The sequence below is a fragment of the Eucyclogobius newberryi genome, unplaced genomic scaffold, assembly GCF_026437365.1.
Source record: "Eucyclogobius newberryi isolate DKJ021-1_F unplaced genomic scaffold, fEucNew1.0.hap1 SCAF_15, whole genome shotgun sequence".
In the NCBI taxonomy this organism is placed as follows: domain Eukaryota; kingdom Metazoa; phylum Chordata; class Actinopteri; order Gobiiformes; family Gobiidae; genus Eucyclogobius; species Eucyclogobius newberryi.
This window is the reverse complement of record NW_027315779.1, coordinates 2,853,493-2,876,395: the sequence shown is the minus strand read 5'-3', so window position 1 is coordinate 2,876,395 and position 22,903 is coordinate 2,853,493. Positions and strand designations below refer to the sequence as shown.

Sequence of the window (22,903 nt, the reverse complement as noted above, 5' to 3'; positions counted from 1 at the left end):
TCTACAAATTAAAGCTTTTATATGAATTTCTACTCTCTATAAAAAAATAAATAAATATAGCAAGACATAATTCATTCATATGATTGAACCAGGGGCTCTTTGAATAGAGTTATTGTTGTTTTTTGTGTCATATTGTGTAGCTTTTGTGCTTTAAATGATAAAAACATCAACAGTACAGACCCATTAAAGCCTTAAAATTGTACTGTAACATAACTTTCTTTCACCACAACTGTCACATATATACTATAAATATTAGATATAATAAACGTAATTTCATATCCATTCTGTTTGAAGCTAATGTAATGTGTATTATTTGAAAAGTTAAATATATCTAAAGTCAAATTCATCTTTTTGTCAATGTGTTTTAATATAGTTTTCTGCAATATATATGAACATTTTTGTAAATCAACGTTTTATCTCAATGTAGTGTATTTTTAATAAATATTCTATATGTAAATATTAAAGAAAAATTAGGACATACGTTATATATTTTCATAATTTTAGGCTGAGATACAGAGAAATATTAAGTGTTATGTTATTCTTTCCAAACATGTGAATACATAATAAACAAATAATCTATGTGATGTTGTTTGCCACGGCTTCAACAAATCTATATAAAGTTAATTATTTCAATAAATAAGCGTAGACCAGAGGTAAGTCGTCAGTTTTGTGCATTCCGATTCGTCAATGACACCCGGAGCCACTTCAGCACTCTTTGAAAATAATTGCGTGTTATTCTTGTCCATTGTCCACCCAAACACAGACCGTAATTAAACTCAAATGGTCATTGCATACATCACTCGTCCGTCTTTGTCACCGACGCAGGGATTTCATTTATTACAGTAAACAAGAGCGGCATCCATCCCCTCCATTACGACATGCAATTATCAGAGACTATTGATTAACTTGTCAGCGGAGCGGCCGACGTGCATCAGTCAGTGTCTGCGCGCGCTCAGCAAACCGCCGCGGTCCTTGTCCCTTCTCCGTCCAGATTTATGACGAGCGATACTGAAAATGGCTGAAATGACTGCGTGCATTATAATGTGCCGACTGTAAGTGATTTGTTGCTGCGACTGAGGATCGTTTAGCCACGTCGGTTATTCGGTTTATCGTCCCAGTTTGTCGTTGACTCGGGGCGTTTCGATTGAGAAGAGGTCGTCGCAGCCCTGTGAGAGAACACTTTACGAGGACGTGATGATGTGGTTGCATTAAATGGCAAAAGGGACATATTTTTCTTTCTCACGAGTTTCAAAACGAGCCTCTGTCTGAGCTGTTTGTGAAATGTCATTTAAATGTGATATTGTGCAGTGGCATGGACGCTACCTATAAACAGATATATTCTTACTGTTTCTGCTCGATATACTATGAGCTTCTATCAAATTGTCAGAAATGCTCGGGTTAAATGTGAACTTAAAAGTGCACGGTGTAACTTTTCTGGTGGAAGGTATTTCAAACTGAGCCCATTTTAGCGACTGATGCGGATTTGGTTTGCTCCTGTTCAAATTCTTGTTTAAGTCCCGATTTTGATGTGGTGAACGCACCCCTAAATGCATCTCCACGGAGGCGAGCACAAGGTCAATTGAGTCACAGGTCAGATCTGTGGCGAGGCAACCCTGCACATAGTAAGAAGTCATGTTTTTCAAGGTACATCCGACCATCGTTATCTTAATTAAATGGATGCGACAGATACGTTTGATGCCGTGGAGTGGAACATAACATAACATCTCCGTAATGCGGTCGACCCTACATCACATCCGTGGCACTTTTATTTAAACGAAGATGAAACTGGATTATGATAACCTTGTAAAGTTCCGTGTGCCTCGGAGCTCCTCGCTGCTGTCTACAGTGAAGTAATCAGCTGTTCCACTGCCCTCGCTGCGGGCGGAGCAGGGTATTTTTAGCCAGAACTCACTCAGGACAGCTTAAATTATTAATGGATCCCGATGCAGATTCATCAGTGACCTCTGGGGGGCCACCTGCGCGCACACACTCACGCATTCACGCCAAATAAATAGAATGTCTCTCTCCGCAAAGATTTTTCATTATAAGACGACAGTTGGCGTTGTGCTTTGGGGACAAATAGTGTCGCAGTCAAGGCCTCGCCAAACAAATCCAAGTCAAGTCGTACGTACGTAAGATTTATACATTTTAGCTTTTGTTATTTGAGAGTTATAATCGGCATCAACTTAATCATAACATGCCACTGTAACCTAGAAGTCGAACAAGCTGCTCAGAGACTGCCACAGGTAATTTCCTGTTCATATTGATCATTTGATGACTTTCGAAATAACAAAAAAACACAATTTAGGATATTTAGACAAGTTTTCGACAAGGATCGGTAATATTGAAATAAACCGAGGTCTTGAATTCAGCAATAATGTCCAGTTTCAGAGCACGTTTCCATGTGTTTCATCTGCACGTGGTGGTTGTCATGGGCGATAAAGTGATCCCAGGCTGTGAAGCATTCAGCGGTGCACAACACACAGTTTGTAACATCCTAAACTACATACGCACAAGGTCAACGCGAGGGCAGTCCGAGCTGTCCAATATTCGTAATCACTGTAGAGTTTGACATCCAGGCAAAGTGAAGTGTTAAATAACTTTCCGTGAGTGACCTTTTGCTTGTGCCTTTTGCTGCTTTCCAAAGTCTTGTAAATCAATTTTCTATGTAAGTATGCAAATTTTGTAAACTTTTACACGACCGCCCGACGCTCAAAGACGGTACTTTCTCAGCAGGTCGGCTTGCCAATTGTACTTCTTCTCGGGGAACCTCTCCGGAATCTTAATTTTGCGAAAATCTTGGATGCACCGCTCCAGCTCCTCCTCCACCGTGAGCTTCTCCTTCGCCGGCCGTTTCTTGGAACTCCCGGATTCTCGAATCAAGTCGCTCTTTCTCCGCGGTTCCGATTTCTGCAGCATCGCCACCGGACCCTTTTTGAGGGGCCTGTCCAGGGTTTGGACGTTGGCGCGGTGGTGCTGCTGCTGCTGCTGCTGCTGCTGCTGCTGGGGGCGCGCGATGACGTTGATGACGGTTTCCTGCGGGGAGCCGACCTCGGAGTTGCTTTCGGAGCTGGAGGTGGAGAGGTCGTTGATGGAGGTCCCGCTCTCGCCGTCCCGGTCGCCTTTGTGGTTCTTACAGCAGCAGTCGCAGGGAGGAGAGGACCAGCGGGACGCGCCACCTGGGAGGGACGGAGGAGAAGAGCGTTTGAGTGTTTGGTTCAAAGGTTTAAACATTTTTAACATAAGTAAAACAAGTCACAAAGAAAAGTGACTAAACCTGTGAATGAACGCTCCAAATAAGACAGTATCTGCACAAGAATAACACCAACCAAGAGGCAAGATGTTCTGCCTCTGAACTAGTGAAAGCTTTTTCGAATTAATTCAATATATTAAGATTTCTTCTGAGATTCTAAAAGTTCATCACGTCCATCACATTTTCAATCTATTTGAAGACAACAACATAAAAGCTACACTCTAATTGGTCGATAACAGCACAGCACACAAACAAATGTTTCACCCAGTTGCTTTTATCATTTGAGTTCTTGTTCCTTCACTCCTCAGCCACAGCCAACACACATTTATACTGAAAAATGAATATACTGTACATTTTGCCAGAAAAGTCCCAACAAAAGAGTAAAACAGGAAAGGGGATTTAAAACAAGTATCGGCAGGTTAAATTCTTCTACTGCAATGAATGAGTCCAATATTTCTATGGAAACCCTTCTTACTATTGACACAACATCTGTAACATCAGCTGTAATAGAAACTACAACAACAAAATCAGTTTCTATACGCGCATAAACTAAACTATAAAAATGTATCATCCCCTTGTAAGAGTGTTTAAGTAAAATGCAGATGACAGTTGACTATTTCACAATCCGTGGGTTTCAGAATGATGAGAAATTAGGTAATTGTCGTAATTATATATTTTCAATTGGGAAAAAGTCCTCAGAATGTTTCACAATATTAAGCGTATCTCCGTGGAAACACGCACGTGATACCAAGAGGCCAAGTTACAGGTTTTATCTGTGATGAGGCGACACAGTTCAAATGCATGTGTGTTGGCGATTAAAACACTTTCTTCACCCGAAAAGTTTGAAAACCACCTGACTGTTTCTCATTCCTTACGCCCCCCTCTCTGTTTGAGCTATATTTACGCTTCTCGATTCATGGCTTATTCGATGAGAATGAGACAGTTCCACAAAGACGGTAAGAAATTAGCGTGACAGTTTGGAGAGGGTGAAAGAAGAGGCGCTGGGAGACGCACAAAGGCTAAAATAAAGCTCATGCCAAACAGCAACTGCAAGTGACACAGACATCAGGGACCGACTGACATGGATGCAGTGGTGGAAGGGACTAAACACACTGCCTTTCACTGTATTGTCCAGAGAGTTATATGTGAACTTTAGATGTGCTGCTGTACAGGGCCGGCCCAAGCCTTCAGGGGGCCCTAAGCAAAAACATATTTGGGGGCCCCTCACCACGTCATCAGAATCAGTTTTATTGCCATTGTCAGTGAACAATTCACATATGGAACTTTCTTCAACGCAAACAAAGTGCACCAAAACTCCAGGGCATCCGTTTGCCAGTTAGTTTATTCTCAACACCTCACAAGCTCAAATATTGATAACTTAAATCCCACAATGCAACTTGGTATTCCGCTGACATCACCTCTACTCCCTGTACAAATAACACACATCCCAGATACGTTTTTGGGCGTATTTGTGGGCGTTAAGGGTCGACAGCCACATTAGCAGTTTAAATTAATGAACAGGGGGGGTCTGGGGGAGATTTTCAAACCTTTTTGGGTCTTATGGTGCATTTTAATGTGGTCCATAATGCTATAAAATTATGATGTGATGAAACTGTGCCAGGAGAAAATGATTAAAGCCTGTTATTAATACATTAGTGTACTTAATTACTCAATACAATAATGGCTATGAAAAATAATTATGATCAAATTGATTCATTTTAACTGAAAATGTAAACTTAATAGTTATCCTTACTAATTTATCTTTTACAGCTCCCAACTGTTCCTTCTTGCTAAAGTGACAAAACAAGTTATATTAAATTAAACAAATGGCATAAGCATTGCTTGATTAACAATTAACACTGATAAAACAGTGCAAACATGTTATTCCCAGAGAATGAACAGAACGAGAAGTGAAGGTCCAAACCTAGCTATAGTGAAGAGACTGCGTTTCTGCAACTTTGCCACTTTTATATAAATTTATATAGTATTATTCTATAACAGATGTAATTTTAATGTGTCTGGTTATGTTTCACTATCAATTTATTATAATTTATAACAAATAGTCTAATGATGCTTTTTAAATAAATTTAAATGTTTTATTGCTCTATTAAAAGTGAATTAGAATATAAATGTTTGTTCTGATCAGAACATCACACACTGGACTCCTGCGTGAAACAATGCTGCGATGTGATTGGCTGATAGACCTTACATATATAAACCTTTACGTTCCTCTTATTGCACGTTAAGAAGTCAAAGTCAAACAGACATCACGAGTCACGATTGATCTCACACATGGAGATGTGAGAGAGAGGGACGCAAACTCAAACTGCTCATCTCTGACTGAGGCTGCACAGGGGCCCGGGACAGGGGCCCAGGACAGGGGCCGCACACTGTTCACTCCAAAGTCTCACGTCAGAGGTTCTGGACGAGACGGCGCTCGTCCGGACCGGATCTCCGCCTCTTAGTGACCGGGGCATAGACGCCCCTCCCCGGCCTCACCTGCAGCTAACACGACCGGGCTGGTGTAAATGTTAAACTTATTATCTTTCATTCAGACATATTATGTGCGGGGCAGAGCTCTCGTCGCCTCCAGCCTGAGCGAACTAATGTGACAGAATCGTGTTGTTTCAAACAGCAGCATTAACCGTCTCTTTGTAAGAGAAGTTCAATACCTGGAGAGTGTTGTTGAGTTTGCAGTTTCTTTACATCGTCAAGAAGTTTCTTCTTTCGTTTTTCGGCATCGGGGGGATATATTCCTCTGGACATGAGGACCACGCAGGGACCACGTTGTGTTGTGTTTATGTTTTGCGCTCGTTCTGCTCGCGCACAATGAAGTTGACCAATCAGCGCAGGTCTGGTGTCTTGGTTGCCAGATTGTCATTACAAATAAATGCAGTTTGTGCTTTATATGTTACCGCTGTGTGCGCTGCCGCGTCAGCAGCGCTACTACACTAGTGGCGCACGCTGCGCTTGCACTTCGCATAAGACGGGTTGCCAGATTGGGGGCCCTATTAACGCATCGGGCCCCTACGCGGCTGCTTAGTTCGCTTATAGGCTGGGCCGGCCCTGCTGCTGTAATTTACTAAATGCAAGCTAGAAGAGTTACATAGTGCACCTTTGAATGGAAAACTGTTTTATAGTTACATATACGCGAGTGAGTAAAGAAGGTATGACAATAGAAGGTTATGAGAAATGGTCAAATAATGATATTAACAACCAAAATACACCTCAGTTGTGCATATTCCAAATTCTTAAGTTAGATCAATCTTGTTTCTGAGTTTGTGTTGCAGAAAGCTGTGTATTATTTAATCACTTCTCAGCCCAACTTGGTGAGAGAAAAGTGGCAAGGCATTCAGCATAATCGGTTGTCTGTGTGAAGTGTCAGGCTCTGTCATAGCAATTTACAACAAAATATTATATCTTTTAAATTGGAAAAAGTCCTCAAAATGTTGCATCCAACAGAAAGCTGAAAGATTGCAAGAGGCTTCTGCACAGCCGTTGTCTCAGAACGATTCATAATCTTTATTAAAGCAGAACTAAGTGAAGTATGCATGTTCTCCCCGTGTTCCTCCGGGTACTCCGGTTTCCCCTACCGCTAAAACATGTACAATAGGCTCCTCCCCTCCGGGGCCAGGACTCTCCTGAAAAAGAGATGCTAAATCTCAGTGGGACTTTCCTGGTCAAATAAAGGTAAATAAACTATGGCAAGGCAGACAGCAGGGGGCGACGACGGGCGCTTCAAACGCCCCAAACATGCATATTTAAACATCACAGGGACTAAGAAAGTGTACATTATACTTAGTTCTGCTTTAAGATTGTGTACTGACAATTTTAATATTATTAATGAATTTATTAATAAAGCAAGAGAGAGTAGTTTGAAGAAACATCTCAAAAGCAGAATTGACTGTTAATAAAATCACAAACTAAAGTTAAATGCAGGTCTTTATTACATTTACATGAGTGAATTAGCCTGCTGTCCTGTTCAACACAATTTTATTAACATCACGTCATTTTATTTGTCAGGCAGCATTTACATACAGGGTTTTATATTATTGTACTGCTCCAAGGACACTTTTGGACGAAAGTGAATCAGATGTCCAGAAATTGCAGATTTAGGGCACAATCTACACCGTCTAGACTCCTTAAAGAACACTTGGACCAGGCAAGAGTCGCTAACGTTAATTCTGAGAAGCTTTTAAGATGTCGTCTTATTTATGGCTTTATTTAATGACAAAGATAAACTCCACAATCTAATTCCAGGCTCGTTGCTAGTTTTTTTCCCTGCTGCTATGGCGTCCTTAACAAATGTAGTCACGGAGGTGCGGGCGCTCTGTAAGCTTTAAGTTGAATATAACAACAGTATATATAATAACATATAACAATAATCTAATCATTTGACATGCAGATCCTAACTGTTGAATCGCGTTATGTTTCAGATTGTTTTTTCAGAAAGTTGAGCCCTTGTTTTCCAGACTAAAAGTCTCCAGCCTCCACTTGTACCACCGCTCGCTCAAGCACCTTCTTTTTAATAAACTTCTTCTTCTTCTTCAACAACTGCTACTACCGGCCTTGTACCAGCCGAGACTTTGTTAATGCCGCCGGGTTTAGGCCAAGAACACATTCGACCGGTGGTTCCTGCTTTTAGAACACGGCAGACCTTATTTCCAGATACCAATCAGTGTATCACGGCATAAAGAGAATACCGTACAGCAAGTGTCAAAGGATCACCTCGCGAGAGCAGAGAGCATCCATTTATATTTCATGTTAACCTCGTCAATTATTCAAGCGCTGTCTGCTGCCCATGGACTGTTTTTGCCAAGGCAGAAATTGCGACCATTGAGGAAAACTGTACCTCGAGTTATAAATGATTATTATTATCATTACCTTGTATCGAGCTCATTTGAGTAATGCGCGTAATGGGTTTTGACAGTTTCCACCCAGTGCCAGAGTTAAGCGGCTACAGCAGCAGCGGCAGTACGACTCGCACAGAGCCGTAATGAAATAAACATCACCTATCAAAGCCAGTGACAGAAGTGGAGCGCCACTCTCGCCCTGACCAGAGAAGGAAGTCGTTCATTAGACGAGTCGGCAGAAACTTCAGCTCTGCGTGTTTGAACACTCGCACATGCACAGAACAGGGAAATTACTGTATACTTTAGGCCTTTATTACTACCAGTCGATGTGCTTTAAAGAAGAGCAGTAGTAGGGCTGTAGTCGATTCAATATATTCAAAATGACATCTGACTCAAGATTACAGGAAGCACGAAACTGGGTCTTCATAATGTAAAAAAAAAGTGACATTTGACTCACAATTCATACCCAAAACTCATGTTAACTCATTCCTAGCCGTCTCATTTCTGCTGTAATCCAAAAATAACAAAACAATGCATGACTAAACCAGGCATGTTCAAACTATGGCCTGGGGGGTCAGATGCGGCCCTCAGACCAATTTTTGTTGGCCCTCCGGCTTCCTGCTAAGTTGTTCCAGGTCTTGTTGAAGGTGTGGAGGCGTCAAAACAATGTCAAATGCATAATTTCGAACGGTTCACTTCATTGCCGGGTTGTCTGCGTCTCTCGGCTCCGTATAAGTTTCAGAACGCAGCCCTCGGTGAAAACATTTCTGACACCCCTGGACCAAACGATTAAAGGCGTACAGCAATCAAACTAAACAGTTAAAGGGCGTACAGCAATCGAACTAAACGATTAGAGGCAAACAGCAATCGAACTAAACGATTAAACGCGTACAGCAATCGAACTAAACGATTAAAGGCGTACAGCAATCAAACTAAGCAATTAAAGACGTACAGCAATCGAACTAAGCGATTAGAGGCGTACAGCAATCGAACTAAACGATTAAAGGCGTACAGCAATCGAACTAAACGATTAGAGGCAAACAGCAATCGAACTAAACGATTAAAGGCGTACAGCAATCGAACTAAACGATTAAAGGCGTACAGCAATCAAACTAAGCAATTAAAGACGTACAGCAATCGAACTAAGCGATTAGAGGCGTACAGCAATCGAACTAAACGATTAAAGGCGTACAGCAATCGAACTAAACGATTAAAGGCGTACAGCAATCGAACTAAGCGATTAAAGACGTACAGCAATCGAACTAAGCGATTAAAGACGTACAGCAATCGAACTAAGCGATTAAAGACGTACAGCAATCGAACTAAGCGATTAAAGACGTACAGCAATCGAACTAAGCGATTAGAGGCGTACAGCAATCGAACTAAACGATTAAAGGCGTGCAGAAATCGAACTAAACGATTAAACGCGTACAGCAATCGAACTAAACGATTAAAGGCGTACAGCAATCGAACTAAACGATTAAACGCGTACAGCAATCGAACTAAACGATTAAACGCGTATAGCAATCGAACTAAACGATTAGAGGCATACAGCAATCGAACTAAACGATTAAACGCGTACAGCAATCGAACTAAACGATTAAACGCGTACAGCAATCGAACTAAACGATTAGAGGCATACAGCAATCGAACTAAACGATTAAACGCGTACAGCAATCGAACTAAACGATTAAACGTGTAGAGCAATCGAACTAAACGATTAGAGGCATACAGCAATCGAACTAAACGATTAAAGGCGTACAGCAATCGAACTAAACGATTAAAGGCGTACAGCAATCGAACTAAGCAATTAAAGGCGTACAGCAATCGAACTAAACGATTAAAGGCGTACAGCAATCGAACTAAACGATTAAAGGCGTACAGCAATCGAACTAAACGATTAAAGGCGTACAGCAATCGAACTAAACGATTAAAGGCGTACAGCAATCGAACTAAACGATTAAAGGCGTACAGCAATCGAACTAAGCGATTAAAGACGTACAGCAATCGAACTAAGCGATTAAAGACGTACAGCAATCGAACTAAGCGATTAAAGACGTACAGCAATCGAACTAAGCGATTAGAGGCGTACAGCAATCGAACTAAACGATTAAAGGCGTGCAGAAATCGAACTAAACGATTAAAGGCGTACAGCAATCGAACTAAACGATTAAACGCGTATAGCAATCGAACTAAACGATTAGAGGCATACAGCAATCGAACTAAACGATTAAACGCGTACAGCAATCGAACTAAACGATTAAACGCGTACAGCAATCGAACTAAACGATTAGAGGCATACAGCAATCGAACTAAACGATTAAACGCGTACAGCAATCGAACTAAACGATTAAACGTGTACAGCAATCGAACTAAACGATTAGAGGCATACAGCAATCGAACTAAACGATTAAACGCGTACAGCAATCGAACTAAACGATTAAAGGCGTACAGCAATCGAACTAAGCAATTAAAGGCGTACAGCAATCGAACTAAACGATTAAAGGCGTACAGCAATCGAACTAAACGATTAAAGGCGTACAGCAATCGAACTAAACGATTAAAGGCGTACAGCAATCGAACTAAACGATTAAAGGCGTACAGCAATCGAACTAAACGATTAAAGGCGTACAGCAATCGAACTAAACGATTAAAGGCGTACAGCAATCGAACTAAACGATTAAAGATGTACAGCAATCGAACTAAACGATTAAAGGCGTACAGCAATCGAACTAAACGATTAAAGGCGTACAGCAATCGAACTAAACGATTAAAGGCGTACAGCAATCGAACTAAACGATTAAAGGCGTACAGCAATCGAACTAAACGATTAAAGGCGTACAGCAATCGAACTAAACGATTAAAGGCGTACAGCAATCGAACTAAACGATTAAAGATGTACAGCAATCGAACTAAACGATTAAAGGCGTACAGCAATCGAACTAAACGATTAAAGGCGTACAGCAATCGAACTAAACGATTAAAGGCGTACAGCAATCGAACTAAACGATTAAAGGCGTACAGCAATCGAACTAAACGATTAAAGGCGTACAGCAATCGAACTAAACGATTAAAGATGTACAGCAATCGAACTAAACGATTAAAGGCGTACAGCAATCGTGAGCCTTTAATTCCAGATGGTGTTTGTGTGTTTACAATGCATGGCTTTGTTACCGTATTCTACACAGGCCGAAGTGGAGTTCGATATACAACATGGAACGGTACGAACGACGTCCAATTCCTGCGCAAATTACAGGGAAATGACTGCATACGTAGGCCAGTCTTACTACCACTCGATGTGCTTTAAAGAAGAGCAGTAGTAGGGCTGTAGTCCATTCAATGCATTCAAAAAGACATGCCGTGATCTGCATCTGACTCATGATTAGAGGGAAGTACAAAACTAGGTCTTCATAATGTAAAAAAAGCGACATTCGACTCACAATTCATCCCCAAAACTCAAGTTAACTCGCTCCTAGCCGTCTCAATTCTGCTGTAATCCCAAAATAATAGAACAATACTTTGACTAAACGGTGTTCAGCAAATGTGAGCCTTTTGTTCCAGATGGCGTGTGTGTTTACAATGCATAGCTTTGTAGTATAGTAGAAAAAGCTTCAGTTGTAGTCATCTGGACTCAGTTAGAAAAAATAGACGTTTCGACTCTCATCCAAGAGTCATTGTCAATAAAAGAATTTAGATCGAGAACTCCGATATTAATACTGTTCTGTGGTAAGATCCGCCCATTGGGCGGAGCCTTCCTGAAGTAGAAAGAGTTGTTTGTTTCAACAGAAACTCCCCCCTTGTATCTACCGAGCTAGCCTATTCAGAATTTTAATGGGCTATTAGAATCCTCTTTGTCTTTGTGAGACCCTGGCTCAACCACCCTGAGTACCTGATTAGCATCTAAATGTCCTGGTCCTGGTCTTCTACCTTTCCAGGGGTTCAGTAAACCATTATAGATACCAGGAAGATTGAATCTTAGCCCTCCATTTCTGTTTAAAGAAGGTCTTTCTTTTTTAACAAAAATAGCTTCCTTGACTCCTCTTTCAAACCATCTTTTCTCCCTGCTTAAAACCTTCACCTCACCGTCTTCAAACGAGTGATTAGAGGCTTCAAGATGGAGATGCACGGCACTCTGAGGTCCTGAACTTGTATTTCTTCTGTGCTGATAAAGCCTCTTGTGTAGAGGCTGTTTCGTCTCACCTATGTAACGTTCTTTACAGCTTTCTTCACTGCATTGGATCGAATAAACTACATTGCTCTGTTTTTGAGTCGGCAACTTGTCCTTAGGATGAACCAGTTTTTGTCTTAAAGTGTTTCCTGGTTTAAAATAAACAGGGACTTCGTGTTGTCTAAAAATTCTCTGCAGTTTTTCTAACAGGCCAGACACATAAGGGATAGAAACACCCTTCCTTCTCTGTTCAGTTTCCCTTTTGTCCTGCTTCTTGGTTCTCTTCACTCTGTTGAGAGCCCAAGCGGGGTAACCACAGGCTGAGAGGGCATTTCAGACATGTTTTTCCTCTTTCTTCTTGCCCTCTGAGCTGGTGGGCACACCTTGAGCTCTGTGTTGATCATCGACATAGCGAAGCCACAGTTTTGGGGCTATGCCTGAGAATGAGGCCAGTGCCTTCTTCTCAAAGTGCTCCATGTACAGGTTGGCCACTATGGGAGAGACGGGCGAGCCCATGGCACAGCCATGAATCTGTCTGTAAAATTGTCCCCGGAATTGAAAGTAAGTGGTGTTCAGACAGATGTCCAACAGTTTACATATGTGTTCAGGTGTCAGTTTGGTCCTTTCCTGTAGGGTGGTGTCCAAACTGACAAGTTGCTGACTCAAAAACAGAGCAATGTAGTTTATTCGATCCAATGCAGTGAAGAAAGCTGTAAAGAACGTTACATAGGTGAGACTAAACAGCCTCTACACAAGAGGCTTTATCAGCACAGAAGAAATACAAGTTCAGGACCTCAGAGTGCCGTGCATCTCCATCTTGAAGCCTCTAATCACTCGTTTGAAGACGGTGAGGTGAAGGTTTTAAGCAGGGAGAAAAGATGGTTTGAAAGAGGAGTCAAGGAAGCTATTTTTGTTAAAAAGAAAGACCTTCTTTAAACAGAAACGGAGGTCTAAGGTTCAATCTTCCTGGTATCTATAATGGAATACTGAACCCCTGGAAAGGTAGAAGACCAGGACAAGGACATTTAGATGCTAATCAGGTACTCAGGGTGGGTGAGCCAGGGTCTCACAAAGACAAAGAGGATTCTAACAGGCCATTAAAATTCTGAATAGGCTAGCTCGGTAGATACAAGGGGGGAGTTTCTGTTGAAACAAACAACTCTTTCTACTTCAGGAAGGCTCCGCCCAATGGGCGGGTCTTACCACAGAACAGTATTAATATCGGAGTTCTCGATCTAAATTCTTTTATTGACAATGACTCTTGGATGAGAGTCGAAACGTCTATTTTTTCTAACTGAGTCCAGATGACTACAACTGAAGCTTTTTCTACTATGGAACACGCCTGGACGAATGAGGGATTACACCGACATAGCTTTGTAGTGTTGAAAAGAACGTGGAAGGAAAGAACGAAAGAAATATCACCAGATGATTCTCATTTATACCTTTGTTATTTGCTCTACCTTTAGCGTTAGCATGCTACGCCACGATCTAATCCAAGCACCTTAAAGCGTAAACATTTATAGCAAAAGACTAGACAGCACTGCAAAGATTTACTGCAGCAAAGCCCGTCAATATGTCAATAATGTAGAAGGCATTCGCAGGACGTTGATTTATTCAGAGCAAATACCGTAACAAATGTAAAACGGATTATTGACGCAATATAATTTCACAGACGCCACCGCGAACAGTAACAGTTCACATATGTATCTTATGTAAGTTTCTGTCACGAGGCAGTCCATTTGTGTCACCGAGTAAACCGTTGTCGTCGTGATTGATGAGATGCGCGGATGTAATTGGTGTTTGAAAAATGGCCCCACAGACTCCGGAGAATTCTTAAAGCCACGGTTAGCAAAACCGTCTGTCCAAATAAAATTGACACGTTAAGATCTGTAAACCTCCAACAATACTGAAAGTTCAAACTGCGTGCTGAAAATGCCATCATCTTTGACACATTCGATGACACGTTTGCTAATTCTAGAATCTTCTAGGTTAAGATCGGTCGCTTCTAACAAATTCTCGAACTGTAAGAGTCACAAAGACGCTGCTCGGTGTTTAATTGAATTGCGACTGAAACGCGCACTGTCAGATGGTGAAATGGAAGCAGCAGTGTGCTATCTGTAGCCGCACAAACAATTAGCATTTGCCATTTCCCAGAGGACACATTAGTATGCGCTGTCGATGCATCATTCACAGCACAGCCAGCCACGCTCGCACCAGAACTAGTTCCTCTGTCAAGGCAAGTCAAACATGAAACCGTTGGACGTCTGAAATACTTTTCTGTTTGTTTTTAAGTCAAACTCGGTTCAGAAAATGTCAACAGATTGAAAGAACGTCTTAACGTTTTAAGAAAAGGTCCAGATGACTAACTTTGAAACTTTTTCTACGAGTCAGAACAATCGGAATCAGAATGTTTTTTTGTGCCATTGTCAGTGAACAGAATTTACAAACTAGGAACTTGCTTTGGCATTAAGGAGCACTTTAGGACAATAAATAAGAATAATAATAAGAGCAAAATGTATCAAATAGGACATGTGAGAAATCAAACTGTTGTTAAATCCAGTCAGAGAAAAGCACAGACTTCTCACACACACAAAGCGCTTCTATGTGCATGTTTTTTGAAAATAAAACAGTCTGTGAATCAGCTAAAATAGGCCAAAGTACGTCTGTCGCTGTCGCCATGTTAGTTTAGGCTTGTCTGTTTGACTTCTGCACAAACTAGAATGCTGCACTTTGATTGGTCAGGCCCACAGTGACTGGGCTCAAACCGAACAGAGCAAGTCCGACCAGAGGATTCTCCAGAGTTTATGAAACAAATATTGCAAGAATTCATCTGCTGTGAGCCAGGTTATCGTTCTCATACCTCAGATTAAAGCATAAGTGGGAAAAAATACCATTTTGTAGTGAAAGCAAACAAACACATGTAACGATATGATGTGTTTCTTTTATATATGAATAAATAACCAAGAGTAGATTTGACAAGGATTCTCTGGACCATTTTCTCCATCTGGTTTACAAAAGCACCTTATAAAGACATTGGTTACAAACAGCCCCAGGTTCACTGTGCACTTCACTCTAAAGACGTCCTGTAGTGAGGGCGTCCACTTTTCAATCAAACAAAAGAGCATGTCAGCTTCTTCTCAAAGAGACCATAATACGAGACAAAAGCCGCAAGCATAGAAAAAAGAACTGATTCATTGTAAAAGACATAAGCCTAAACCAGAAGGAAAAGTGTAAAAGACACTGACAAGTGACGTGAACTGACATGAAAAACTACTATACGACTATAAATCACTCTGAGTATAAGTTGCACCAGCCAAAAAATTGCTTGATGAATACCGTATTTTCCGGACTATATGTGGCACCTTTTTTTCCATAGTTTTGGCCAGGATGCGACTTATACTCTAGTCTAGAGCGACTTATATGTGATAGTATATGTTATTTTCAAGCTGGCAACCACATGAGGGCGCTCTAGGCTGTAAGCAACGCAGAAGAAGAATCTGCACTTCCTCTTCCTCTGGAGTTTGTGGAGTTGTTTAGAAGTGACACAGAAGAAGAAGAATTCAATGGATTTAGTGATTTGGGGTAAAACTGATGCTTCTTGGTCTTGGATTTTATCAAATAAATTTCATCCAAAAATGCGACTTATATGTGTTTTTTTCTTCTCTATTATGCATTTTATTTTACCAGTGGTGTCTTTTTAACACCATATTAATAAAAAAATAAATAAATACAAATACGAAAATGCTAATGGAAAAAGGTGGTTTGGGTTTAACATAAACAATCATGAATAATCAAAAAAAGTGTGATATTTCTTCATAACACTGTGTGATTATTGTGAGAACAAACATCGCAATTTTATTCGTGATTTTTTTTTATGCTAAAACCAACAACTACCTTTTGATTAACGGAATAAGCTGGACAGATGAGAGCACACGTTGAGTTTGACTTGATCGAATGGTTGTTCTATTTAAAGTGCAAATGAACTGCACTGTGGCCAGGGCTGTTTTCAGATGCAGTAGTTTAGCTTCAGTTTAATCCTGTTATCTCAATTTCTCGCCGTGATATGATGCAATGAAGAAGTCCTACGCTTGTACCCAGTTTGTCTCGTTTTAAACTCTTCGCCGCCATGGCTTAGACTTAGTCTTTATAAATCAGTTTTGTCAGCTGTCGAGATGTCAGATATTGCTCTCTGGATTGCTGTAACTCTATATCGAAATTTCACAAGCAGGGAACACAAATTAAACAATCTTATTACCATATTATACTCTTACTACGCACACAAATTGCAAAACTTAATATAAATCTAGGTTGCTTCCTGTGGCGCAGCCCTGTCTGTGCAAACATAATGGTAAACAAAAGCTATGATTCATATCAAGTTATGATATAGTGTCTATAGTGTCTTGAGAGAACAATGTGTTGTAGCATAAGAGATAAATGAACCAATTATCTCTGAAAAGCAAGCATTCTTATCACAATCTATAAACTATTGGAAGATAATTAGCAGTATCGTCCCGCAGAGATTGCAACGTGTCTTAAAATAAATAGGATTTGAATAAGAGGTAGGAGTCTAAGCTGTGGAATGACGAGCAAAAATAAAGAGGTCAAAGAAGGAATTGGGATGCATTGTCTTGAGCCAGAAGCACAACGTTTAGTCATCAAACTGCTCAATAGCAAGCTTTCTTTTCAATGTTGCTTCAAAGCAGTAATTGTGACCTGTACAGTCAAGGTAGTGCATTAAAAAGGATTTTAGTTTGCAACATTTAAATGTATTCAACAAAAAAGGCAAGGAGAAGGAAATCTGTATATTTAATCTACCTTTTTCTGCACACCATAAGGTTGTAGCAGACAATTTAATTTTTTTATTAAAAACATTTACAAATGTGAGATAAAAAGTGCAGACCACGGACATGAGCAGAATTGTGTGGGACTTTAACTCTCATGATCCTCTGAAGGTGTGCAGAGTCGTGTACCGTATATTCCGGACTAAAAGTCGCACCTTTTTTCATAGTTGGGCCGGGGTGTGACTTATATGTGATATTATTCGTTCTTTCACACTGACAACCACAAGAGGGCGCTCTAGGCTCTAAGCGACGCAGAAGAAGAATCTGCACTTCTTCTGGAGTTTGTGGAGTTGTTTAGAAGTGACACAGAAGAAGAAGAATTCAGTGGATTTAGTGATTTGGGGTAAATCTGATGCTTTGGTAAACTTGTTAGCATGTTCTTTATGCTATAGTTATCTGAATAACTGTTCATATGTTACGTTAACATACCAGACACTTACCACAGTTCTGTATGTGCCTCATGTAGCTGAAGGTGTTAGCGTTAGCATACGTCATGTAGCTGAAGGTGTTAGCGTTAGCATACGTACACCTATTCACCATGTTCTCATCTGTTATTATTTTAAACTGTATTTCAAGATGAAATGTCTGTTCTTGGTCTTGAATTTCCTAAAATACATCTCTCCAAAAACGACTTATACTCCAGTGTGACTTATATATGTTTTATTCTTCTCTATTATGCATTTTTTGGCTGGTGTGATTTATAATCCAGAAAATACAGTAGTCACAATATTTGATTTCGATACTAAGCAATAGGCTTGATACTTCTACTACTACCAAATTGTAACAAAATAACTTTTTTTTTCTAACCATAACATAAAATAATAGTTTTAGTAATAGTTTTTTTTTTTTTTTTTATGTTATCATGTGGTCTTAAACTAATTAATTATCTTTCTAAAACTGTTCAGGAAACCATTTTGTCCCGTGTAGAGCCAAAAGCTGTTTCCTGTCTGGATTAAAACGACTCCCACTTTGAGACGATTGGCACTTCTAGAATCGAAGTCAAAACTGTCAATATTTTGTCATTGAAAGTTGATCAGAAAAATGTTTCGAACAAAATGGAAGTAGTTTGCGTTTACTTCCGCAGCTTCAACGATCCACACGGCGCCTTTTTCTCACTTTTTTACTCTTTAAGCAACTCTTCAAAGTGGATTAATTGCAATGTGTTGTGGATAAAAATGCTGCAGTTTATACTTTATAGCCGTACAAGAGTTTAGACATTATTATTGTCCTTCTGCTCTATAAATCAGGGAGACATTTGAAGATTATACCTGTATGGGACTTCTTCTTTTCATAAAGTGGGTCATTTTAGCAGAAATGATTTATGTTGGAAACGTCAAACTGCCACATTCACTTTGCTGCATGTTTTATTGCACTGTCCTTTTTCAATGGAAGAAAGAGTTGGATTTTATGCAAGACAAGACAAGAGCCTAATCTGTGCAAACCTTTGTGCAGCGATACTTAAACAACACGAATCTCCTCTTCAATTAAAATAGTTAATATCTTGATTGCTTTTAGGCAGACAATTCCATTAGTGAGATGATTCTACGGTACCTCCAGGGACATGTTTTGGCTGCGAGCTGCCAGTCATCTTTAGAATTGAAAACTTCCCTCTGGCTGAAACATTTCAAGGTAAATACGTCTCAGTAATGAAATGGCCTGCCTAAATACGTATATTACCTGTGTTCAGAGTAATACGTGTGTGACTGGAGACATGCACCTTGTCCATTTTGAATATGTGGAAGGAACCAAATAGGACAGAGAGAATGACGGACAGTGTTGCATTTGAAATGTTGTTGAGGGAGGAAATGTAAAGGATGAAGCGTGACGGAGCCATGGGACGGTTTTTGTTTGTATCCGTCTGCAATTGTCTGCAATAAATGTTGTTTATGTCTGTTATGCTTTCTCTGTTTTGTTTTTTGTTCTGTAAAATGCGTTAAATATTAGATTTTAATTGAAGACTTATAGAATTACCAAATCTTTGTTGTGGGAGGGGAATCCACGTAGCTCATGAATTAAGTTCTGTTCTCCATGTCGAGTATAACATTGGTTTCCAGTTTTTTAGGTCTTTGACATCCATAACAGGATAATAAAAGTCATGTGAATGAAGTCATAATAATACAATAGGAAAGTCCCCCGGGTAGACATGACTAAACCTATAGTTCTAGATCTGGTACAGCAGAGTTTTTGCAAGGCTCCTGACAGGTGACCCAATAGCAGCATTGTTGGATGGGTCAAATACAGTACAATACAGCAACAATAAAGTACACCTTAAATCCTTGACTTTCGACCAGAGAACATTATTGTGCCTTAAGTTATTGTCATAAAAATGGGTTTAATTGAATATGTCATCATTTTGGAGTGTCCTGAACATATTTCTGTACCAAAAAGGTTGTGCCAGAAGTAAAAAAAAGTTGAGAAACAGCCTTAGATAAAAAAAATATGATTAATGATAATCGCAGGCTATTGTTTAAAAAAAAAAGAACAATCTACAATACCAGCAACCAAAAACGTAATGACGACCAATAACTAATCACATTACTGGCCAGTTATTACTTTATGGGCTTATCACATTTAAAATTGTTACATTATCAGTAACTACAAACCACTTCCACTGTAATACTAAACATGGCAGTTTTTGTTGCATTATCTATTTTTACTCCCGATGTTAATAGGTCATGCTTCCCTCTCGGCTGCTGTCTTGCCCATGGGAACATATAGTCGTCTATAAGATGATGAACCATACGTGGATGCTGGGATGGGTCCAGTGTCTGCAGGCTGCCCTCTCTTTCCTCTCTCTCTCTGTGTACATGTTGTGTTACTGCCCTGGGCCAGTCCTCAGTACTTGGCCTTGGATCTATAATCTAAACGCTGAGGGGCAGAATCCGCAGGGCTGGTGTCAGGTGGGGTTTTCCTCCGTGTCAATGGACCTGTCGGTGCTGCCCAGAGCGTCTCTGGTCAGCATCAGTCACACAAACTCGCCCCTGCGCTGCGGCAGCCTGCAAACAGTATGTGACCATCTGATTTTGTAGTAGTTTCCCGTGTGGTGAGCTATGATAATGGCTGTCACATGCGATTATGGGCAGATGCGGCCATGTGGGCATAAACACGGAGTCCTGACAGTGTTGCTCATGTATGAGACCGCCACCAGACCGTTGTTGTAGAGTAGACCATTGGGTCCAGTTAATACACATACATGGGACCACAATCATACATATGTGAATCAATAAAAGACTATCAAATTCAGGCATTTCAGAGGTCGGTTCCATGTAAGATTCCAGGGCTTAGGTGGTCCCGACCAAGCTCAAGAGCTGGAAATGGGTCCCCAGGCACTGCGCTGTGCATTAAGGTACTACACAGACGTATTTATTTTCAAGTACAGCATTCAATATGCTAATTGCCTCCACAGTGACAAGTTGTATTAGTTTAAAATAAATTAGAACGACTGGCCAAGCTTTAGATTTTATGCAATGTATAAAACCATTCAAGCCTTTCAGTTCTTTCAATGTTTTGATCATAAAGCCATAATGGACTAAACACAATGTATTTTAAAGTCTCTGTTTTCCCTAATTTGTCCAGAAGTAATCGATTGTAGAAACGGTTTCAAAGGTTGACATTTGTACGATGGAAACGGTGGTTGAAAGGTAGAGTTTACAGCAGTGTCCTTTCACCTGGGTCAAGTGAGAAAACAAGCCTAGTAAGTGCTATAGTGGTTTCTCAAGGTGTTGTTCCAGGTGGTTTGGTAGCAGAAGAAGAACTCGCCGGACACTAGCGTCTGTAATTTTAAAAGATGTTTATTTACAGAGACAGCATCTGGGAGCTCCTCTGTGGTCAGCTCTGGGGTCACTTCGAAATCTAGTGTTACAGTCGTTTTATAGTTAGTACCAACCTCCCTTCGCCTGCACATTCACCTCTCATAACTCACCAGATGTTGAGGCCCCAGAGTGTCAGGATACTGGTAGAAAACCTCACTATTTGGGTACTTAACAATGGTGAAAATGGCTGGCAGATTACAATAGAACTGTGATGGCTCAAAAGACAGGGTCGTTTCAGGTGAATCTCCTCCTTAAGGACAATTCAGTATAAAGTCGAGTTTCTCAAGCCAATTCTCGAAAATTAAACGTCTTGACTTTTAAAACATTGTCCAGTCGAATGCCTTTGACACTTTTTCCACGATGAACTTATGTTGTTGAATGGAGAATTGAAACAAAGGCTTTATTGGACATTCATTTCGCTCTTATGGAAGAACAATATCGCCAAACCGCACGGCTGCAGTTTTGAGTGTATATTTAATACATTCTGTGAGTAGGGACAATTCTCTTTCACTTAAAGAAAGTCAGACTAATTGCTCCCGCTCTCCACACAGTCCCTGGATCTCATGAGGCCCACTCGTAAAAAGAATGGGCCACTTCAGCTGCACATTGCATTTTGATTGTTTGATTAGAAAGTATGTCTGGGTTGGAGCAGGCGTTTGTGATAACATTGTATTTATTCTTCTGATATTATTAGGTCAAAACACAATTACTTCTGTTATTAAGAAGAAAAGACCATCAAATAAAGCACAGGGTTTGCAGAAAACACACACATTGTTCTGTTAGTTCAAAAAAACAACAGCGCTTTATGCTGTTGCAGGTTTTCCTTATAGAATGTATAGGTAAACATATTCCTATATAATTAAACATCTTATTAGATTTAAATTGATGTAACTCTAAATGCTTATAAGCTTCTCAAACTGCTTCCATTTGCTTCATTTTTAATTCATTTAGAGTCTCACACTGAAGGTGATAAACTACTCCTGTATCAACAGAAGCCCTGGGGCAAACTGACAAGAACGTGGCTGCAAGTCTGTGCCACTGTCCACCGAACCGGAAAGGCAGTGAAGTGTCTTGCTCAAAGGTATGCACTGCTGGTTTAGAGGCAATCTACCGCCAACGTCCCGGTGCAAAGAACCAAAGTGTCGTTAGCAACTCCTTATTGGAACAGCTAATTATCCTCGTTACATTTTGTGTTTTCATACATGAGACTTTATGATAATAAAAAGTATGTCTGAGACCAATTAAGACGGTCCCTGGTTCAATTCCCTGGCCAAGTGGAGCTTCTTTTGTGGAGATTACATGTTCTCCCAGTGTCTGTGGGAGTTTCCTGTGGGGAAGGCTGACTTCAGACATCCTATTTACAACTGTGTTTTAAATATGCACTTTACCCTGAAATAAATAAAGTTGTCCAGTTTCCCTGATCAACCTAAGGCCCTGTTGACACGGCAACGGTCGGGAAATTGTACCGTGCATTCCGAATTCAATCTGCATTCAGACGTAAGAAAAATATTTAAAAAAATAAAGTGTGAAGAGAAACTGTTTTAGTTTGAAAAGCGAGCTGCACTGCACGCATTTGTCCAGGAAACAGCGCTGTGCTCCCCACTGAAGAAGTAGTCTTACCTTTTGCATTGCTGGCACCCTCTAAAGTAAACGTAAGTAATAAAACAGTTTCTAACAGTTTCTTACTTAGATATAAATGCATGAGGCTTGTATGAAGTATTGAAGTGTCAGTTGCATGCTCTCCCTCTGTGAGAAAACCAGTTCGTCCAGTTTTATGAGCTCAGAATTGTCTCCAGAAACGACCTGTTACATCATTTTCATGGATTCAGTGAACACGTAGCTTGCTGTTGTGTGAAGAAGCAAATCTGACACCACAACATTGCAGATTTGTGAAAACTCGTTGCCGTTTAAATGACCCCTAAGACACATCAGTCTAATCCTTCAACTAGGTTCAATTAAATCAGATCCGGTCCTCT

The 22,903-nt window shown here is 40.4% G+C and overlaps 1 protein-coding gene across 1 annotated transcript in view; it reads right to left on the bottom strand.

Moving 5' to 3' along the window:
- Positions 1–2,409: 2,409 nt before the first annotated feature.
- kctd16b (potassium channel tetramerization domain containing 16b) overlaps positions 2,410–22,903 on the bottom strand; it is a 130,748-nt gene continuing 110,254 nt past the window's right edge. The window contains exon 2 of the mRNA XM_072445701.1: positions 2,410–3,179. Coding sequence (XP_072301802.1) covers positions 2,713–3,179 — 467 coding nt within the window. The 3' untranslated portion in view covers positions 2,410–2,712. The remainder of the gene's footprint in view (positions 3,180–22,903) is intronic.